The 7,631-nt window shown below is 38.8% G+C and overlaps 1 protein-coding gene across 5 annotated transcripts in view; it reads right to left on the bottom strand.

The window, feature by feature from the left end:
• The window catches only part of LOC108247198 (BBX high mobility group box domain containing), a 46,917-nt gene that overhangs the window by 11,710 nt on the left and 27,576 nt on the right, over positions 1-7,631 (bottom strand). For all 5 annotated transcript variants that reach the window (XM_017435140.3, XM_017435142.3, XM_017435139.3 and 2 more), the window contains 3 exons: positions 3,422-4,277; positions 3,161-3,293; positions 1,635-1,804 (listed from right to left, as the gene is read on the bottom strand). In XM_017435140.3, the coding sequence (XP_017290629.1) occupies positions 1,635-1,804; positions 3,161-3,293; positions 3,422-4,277 (1,159 nt within the window). The remainder of the gene's footprint in view (positions 1-1,634; positions 1,805-3,160; positions 3,294-3,421; positions 4,278-7,631) is intronic.

Here is a 7,631-nt window from a genome sequence, read left to right as displayed (position 1 = left end):
AAATCTCTATGTATTCACTTTAATAACTACTAATTGGTTAAAGTTACAATCATTTTGACTGCTCAGGCAAAAACTTCAAAGTGTTAACTTCACATGGAGCCTAATCTTTAGTTTGAACCACAAAAGGCTGAAGAATAGCATCTAATTTAATTTGGGTACGTCTCTTCCAGGCTTCTTGAGCTTTCTGAGGGCGAGTGGTAAGGGGTTAATATATGTTGGCAATTCTCTGGACATACACTGTATTGTGAAAACATGTGGCCTTCAAATTAGATGGATTTCCATGGTCGAGCAGCTGCATCAAAGCCTTGCATCACCAAATGCAATGCAAGGCGTTGGATGCAGTGGTGTAAAGCACGCCACCACTGGACTCTAGAGCAGTGGAGACTTGTCCTCTGGAGTGACAAACCTCCTCTGTCTGTCAGTCTGATGGATGAGTCTGGGTTTGGCTGTTGCCAGGAGAACAGTCCTTGTCTTACTGCAATGTGCCAAGTGTAAAGTTTGGTGGAGGCTTACGGTGTGGGTTTGTTTTTCAGGAGTTGGGCTCAGTCGCTTAGTTCCAGTGATTAATGCTTCAGCATACCAAGACATTTTGGACAATTTCATGCTCCCAACTTTGTGGGAACAGTTTGGGATGGCCTCTTCCTGTTCCAACATGACTGAGCACCAGTGCACAAAGCAACGTCCATAAAGACATGGATGAGCAAGTTAGGGGTGGAAGAACTTGACTGGCCTGCACAGAGTCCTGACCTCAACCTGACAGAACATCTTTAGGATGAATTAAAGCAGAGACTGTGAGCCAGGCCTTTTGTCCCATATCAGTGTCTGATGTCACTAATGTGCTTCTGGAAGAATGACCAAAGATTCCCATAAACACTCCTAAACCTTGTGGAAAACCTTCCTAGAATGGTTGAAGCTAATATAGCTGTAAAGGGTGGTTCAACATCATATTAAACCCTATCGATTAAGAATGGGATGGCACTCAAGTTCATTTACATTCTTACAGTTTTGTTATAATAGGTAGACAATCACCACATACTCTTAAAATTGATTTTATATTTAACTTGGTGCTTCAATTCAGGAGTAATAGATGCTGTACTCTACTTCTGGTCATTCAGGGTTATGTTTCCATGCTATTCCTGATCAGCACATTTTCAAGCCACTAAACTCTACTCGCACAACTTTGCTTTTATCGTCTTAATGAAGTTGATTAGAGTTATCATAAGACATGGCTGGAAATATATGTTTATGAACTTCTAATAAAAAAAACATATTCATAGATTGCTGATACAGAACATGCAGTGTTTACAACTGTGTTTACACAAGTTAGTTCCTTACAATGGCCACAACCTAGGTGGGGGTGGGAGATGATCTGTAGACAGATCTATAGTGACAAACTTTTGGATGGCCTGAATTGAACTATAGTGTAGAGTAATAATTGACCCCAATCCTTGTTCAAAACGGGGTATTGAATGAAAAAGAACATTTCAATTGGATTCAGTTGGATTGTACTTAACTGAACTTGAATTACTCTTTACTACCTCTGTAATGTGCTTTGAGAGGATTTTAGTTGTGAACTGATGTCATTCATATAAAACTCAACAAACTGATTAGTCTTTTGTGTTCAGTGGAGTGACCTTTGTTTGATGTCACTCCTTTTGCAGATTTGGCTGTCTCTTCTTGGGTGGTGGAGTTTTCAGGCTTCCTTTTCTTAGCAACAGTTGTGCCCTTTTTATCAAAGGTTAATGGGCTATACTGTGGCAGGCTGTTAAATTTTCTTTCAAACTCCTCCTCCAATTTCCCCAGGCTGAAAAATAAAGGTCAGAGTTAGACAAAAGTACTCACATATAATAAGCTATGCTGTGTAAATTCTGGAAAATATAACAGGGAGGTCTTCCAGAAAGTAGGTCCAACAAACTGAGTTCATCCATAAACTCTGAGTTCACTTACCCCAGGTGGGTAAAAACTGAGTTTTTGGTTTCAGAACAACTGACCACAGTGAGGTTAATCAACTCTGAGTATCTTTACCTTGACATAAGACAATGAGAAGCCATCTTCAACAAGGCACCAAAACCCTGGCACAATGGCAATCACAGGAAAAAAAAAAGAAAAGATCTAAGCTGTTTCTCAATCCAGAGTACATAAACTATGGGACAACGATGGGACGCAGTTGGAACAGAGGGACACATGATGTCAGCTAAACTCTTTAGTCTGTCCCAGAGCTTTACTTCATGTAGACTGTATTTTCCAAATACAATTAGATTTTTTTTCCTTTAAACTTTTATGAAAAGTCAAATAATTACTAAAATTAAACCAGTGACAATTCTCTAAAAAACAAATAAATAAAGCTATTAGCCAAAATGTTAGTTTATAAAAATTCTGTTGTCACTATAAGAAGTGTCTATAAAATTAGATTCTCTGAACAATAAACTAACTTTCAAGTTAATAATTTTAATGAGATAAATTACTGAAATAAAACAAATAATGATGTTTGGTGATGACAGGTTTGATCCCAACAGTTTATTCTTTAAATTATACTTTGATTTATCAGCTTGAAAAGTTTAAAAAATTTCTATAGTTTGCTTCTCTACCTGCCTCTGGCCAGGCGTTTGAAATCTGTAGAATTTTTTTTATATATTAACCACCATCCATCCATCCATTTTTTGACCAGCTTTTTTTTTCCGGGTTGTGAGGGAGCTGGTGCCTACCTTCACCAGTCACTGTGTGAGAGGCGGGGTACACCCTCGACAGGTCTCCACTCTATCACAGGGCCCACGAACACTAATGATCACCAGTTAATCTCTGTCAATTAACCACCATCATTTAGAAATACATAACTAATCCTGAATCATCTCTTTAAGACTAATAAAAAACAGGGAAGGAAAATCTGTATTTAAACCACAGAATGAAGTCATTCTGCTCTGATATCAGTCAGACTGATTTAAAAATTAACTAATGTCAGACTAGACAAACTAAGTTTCTTAGAGACGACCATCCAGCCTGCAGGTTCACAAAGTCTATTGCCATGGTGACAGACTAAGTTTATTTTAGCTCTCTTTCTGAAACAGAAAATTCAGAGTTTCCTTAAACTCAGAATTAACTAACTCAGAGCTTCCACATAACCCACTTTCTGGAGTACCCGTGTGAAGAACACACAACTAACCACTGTGAAGACTCGTCTTTGGACTTGGACTTTTTCAGCTTCTTAGGATTATTAGGTCCTATCTGTGAAACTGCACAGCTGTCCTGACTCCAGTTAGTATCATGGTCAAAAGTACGAAAAGCTCCTCTTTTACCTGTAGAAAAATATCAGAAATGAAAGAAAAATCTTCAAAATTATTTAACTGGATATGATAATCCAATTAGGTTGTGCTTTGTTTATATCAAATGTATAAACATTTTGCCACTGATTCAAATTAAATACCTCGATCAATATTTGCTCTCAGTGAAGTCAGCATTCCTTCAGACACAAGGGTTTTATACAGGGCGCCTTTACAGCTGCGCTCTGACTTCCTGGAGCCACAGTTCTCTGGGTTCGCCTTGCACGCTGCGTCATTTGGCTTCTCCTTCTCCTTATTCTTTTCATTTTCCTCTTCTTTAAACTTGGCAAGGGAATGGCTGCAGTGGGAATCAAGAAGTTTTGCCACATTGGCCTGATGGTCAGTGCTTTCCATATTTGCTGCTCCTGTTTCTGCCTTGGGGTTAATGTCAGACAATCCTTTCATCTCCACATTAGAAGACCCATTCAGCCCACTGCTGTCATCCAGCTTCTCTTCTTTCTCTTTGATAACAGTCTTATCTTTGGTGTTAGTTTTCTTTCTGAGCACACCAGATTTTCCACCTGTAAGACTGGTGTGAATCTTCTTGTTGTTGTCTTCCGTGTCCATCCAGGCTCCTCTGGCCACTGCCTCTATAGTACTGAAGACACAGTCTATGTTTGACTCCAAGTGGTTGCACGTCTTGCTGATCCTCTTTGCTGAAGATGGGATCTCATTGTTGTCATTTAAGTCGGCTTCCTCTGTTTTCTTGTTCTTCCTTTTGACACATGCACTTTGGCAGCTGTTTTGTGGTGGAATGGCATCAGTGGAGGTAGAAGTGACGCAGGAAAGAGAAGGACAAAGTGCTGATGTGTGAGTTGAAGGAGGAAAGTGGTAAGTGTCAGCTCCCTCCTCTTTAATCTCTGATTTCATGGGAATTTGCTGCAGCGAGGCTGACGAGGAGCTGTCCTCTGGCTGAGATACTATTGTGTCCATTTTTCCAGCTTCAGACGCTAAACACATCTAATGGAAATACAACGAAAATACTAGGTTAAACAAAACTATAGACAATGACAACAAATAGTTTAATATGCAATGCTGTTTTATTCCTACTAGTTAAAATAATGTTTTGTTTGTATGTCCTCAATCTCTCATTTTCTATACCAGTAATCAGGTAATCAACATATTTTATAATTCGAGACTAAACATCCCCACTTTCTCTCTCATTGGTGGGAACACCAAGATGTATTATAACTAGAGCAGAAGTTGGGAATCTCTGGCCTCCGGGCCGTATACAGCCCTCAGAACCCTTTAACCTGGCCCGCCACACAATTTCAAATAAACAAATAAGATAAGTTAAAAACTTGGAGGGGAAAAAAATAAAAATAATCAACAACCAATGGCATTTCTGTGACAACATAGACAGTATTCCATATACCTGAGTGAGTATCAGGGTCAGTGAACACAACATACATGGTCAAGCATCAGCCTGAGATAAGACAGGATGTCAATTAGGGCGATTGTGAAAAATAGAAAGGTGGGCGCTGAATGTCACAGGAGAAATGGACAAATGTTTATTTTTTTTGCTAAATGCAAAGCAAATCTGCATGTTTGCTTGTGGCAAGGAGTAATGAAGAAGTCTAATCTGGATTGGCATCAGGAGTAAACACGCTAAACTGGAGCAGCTGAAAGGACATATGCTGACTGATAAAGCTACTGAGCTTAGTCAGAGTTTGACTGTACAACAACCAGAGTTTACATGACTACAGAGTAGGGCTGGGCAATATAGCCTAAAAAAAAAATCTCAATATTTCTCATCCCAAATTCGATTTTCGATTTTAATCAATTTTCATCCTTCCTTTGGTTTCTTAAACAGAAATAACAAATTACAGAAAATATTTTCAAAACCTTTTATTTGAATCATCCCTTCTGGGACTGGCCCAGTCCAGTTTTTGTCAACAAAATGTGCTGTTAAGCTCATATACGGCTCCATTGTTCGACTGGACCATAAGTCCGTTGTTGAAGAAAAAGAACGCACATCCTCCAGCTCTCCTGATATCTTTTCACGTGTGTTGTTGTACAGGTGTGGCAGGGAAACTTCGGTGAAATGTTTGCGGCTATACCTGACATCCAAAGTTTTTAGTTAATCCAAAGTTTTCAGCAGTTGAATAAAGCCGGGCTTTTCCACTGTATAAATAGGCACCATATCTTTTGCGATATAAAACGAGACCGCGTCTGTGATGGCTTTTCACCGGGCACTCGTCTTCTCGTAGCGAACGCAGTTTGAAAATGATTCTCCTAAGGTAGCTTGTCTTTTGTTGGTGCTTTTTGGACTGCTGCTAGCTTGAGTTTGTCGCAAAGAGTAGCATCTCTCCCACTCCACAGAGTGCCTCTGTTTCAAGTGTTGAAACAAGTTTGTCGTACTCCCGCTTTTGCTAGCAACAGCCTTTAAACAGATTTTGCAGCGAGCTGTTTGTTGCTCTAAGTCCGAGGCTGCGAAACCGAACCAGTTCCAGATAACAGAAGACACGGTGCCTTTTTTGGGAAGTAAATCCTCTTTGGTAGCTTCCATATTGTGTGTCTCGAGGGACGGGCGGGGCGGGGTGAAGTGAACTCCCAACTACGGAAGCCCCAAACAGTGCACTCGGAAGAGTAAAAAAATCCAGATTTTCCCAAAATTAAATCTTTATATAGAGAAAATTCGAATTAATCGATAAAATCGCTTTATTGCCCAGCCCTACTACAGAGCAACAGAAACAACATTGTGAGTGAAATAATAGCAAAGAAGCTTGTAAAGTATGGTTTGTATTCATTCCTCATTTCTGGTTAACTCATTACAGCTCTATAACATGTTTCATTCAAAGGGATCTCACAAAGATGCAAACATTTAAAGCTTGTATAAATACGAAATGGTAATACAGTTCAAACTGTACAATATAATCAAACCTAGATACTTTGATTGCTAAGAAATGAGGTTACGCATAGTCAACAATAAAATATAAACAAACTTTGATATTGCTAAAATGATTTGATTGTGAAAAGTAGGTTATGATAAAAATGTAAACAAACTTCGATATCACTAAATGATTTCATTGTTGAAATGAGGTCACGCTTAGCTTATGACAGAATAATCACGAAGAACAGTTGTGTAAGTGGGGTGAGGGTGGCTGAAGGTTCCAGGGCATCATGATATAATAGTATGATTTATAGTTTAAAAAGAAGTGGAAGAGGTTATTACTTCAGACACAACTGGGAAAGTGTTGCTGTTGCTTCTTGTTGGTGAGTTGTTGTCTCCATTCAGCTGAATGTTTGAATAAATGTATGTTTTGTTTTTAAACCTCTGGTCTGGACTCATTTTGTGTGTCTGTCTTTTCTGCAACATCAAAAGATCCAGTGAGAGAAACTAAGTGGTCAGGTGAGATTCCTCTGAAAGGAGTGAATACTAAAACTTGTTTTTCTCAACAAGCTGAATCCTCATGCAGAGGGAGAATTGGTGAAGTGAAGTGAAATTTATTTATATAGCACTTTTCCGCAACAAGGCGATTTAAAGTGCTTTACAACAATCAGGTACATAATCAAATACAGACGAAACATTACAAAAACAATCAAATATAGAGATACAGAAGTAAAAACATCATTCATATATAATCTAAATGAAATATAAGATAATCTAAATAAAATCATGACAAAGTTAAAGCTGAACTAAACAACAATTAGGAATCTAACAATCTAACAATATCTAAAATATGAGCTAAGATAAACTAAACTAAACTAAATGTACAGGAAGGCTAAATTAGCTAACATAAACTGAAAAAAATAATGATAATGATAATGCTAAACTAAAGGTACAGCATGGCTAACTAATAGTACCAAAGGCCCGCTAAACAGCCAACATAAAAAATGCTAGGAAAAACATGATAATGCTAAACTAAAGGTACAAGAGAGACTATCTAATAGTACCAAAAAGGCCCGCTAACAGCCAACATGAAAAATGCTAAGATAACTAAACAAAAACATGATAATGCTAAGCTAAAGGTACCGAGAGACTAACTAACAGTACTAAGGCCCGGTGAACAGCCAACATAAGAATCACTAAGATAACTAGACTAAGGTAGTGAAGGAGGGGAGGGAGGGAGTGCAAGTAGGGTGACAGAGACAAAGCAGAGACAGCGGAAGGTGTGCGTGTGCATTGTCTTTGATGATGGAAGGTTTATCAGCCAGCCCAGAGCAGATCCACAGATGTCCTCAGGCAAGGGAGGGGGCAGAGCATCTTGTTTACATAAAATCCGGGGAGAAATTGAAGATAGCTGGCCAGACAAGGCCAGCAAAGGGAGCCAGATTCACATAACAATAATTGTTTTGGGTCAGGCAGACATT

The sequence above is a fragment of the Kryptolebias marmoratus genome, linkage group LG13 (assembly GCF_001649575.2).
Source record: "Kryptolebias marmoratus isolate JLee-2015 linkage group LG13, ASM164957v2, whole genome shotgun sequence".
In the NCBI taxonomy this organism is placed as follows: domain Eukaryota; kingdom Metazoa; phylum Chordata; class Actinopteri; order Cyprinodontiformes; family Rivulidae; genus Kryptolebias; species Kryptolebias marmoratus.
Note: the sequence above shows the minus strand (reverse complement) of the source record. Positions and strands in the feature narration are given on the sequence as shown.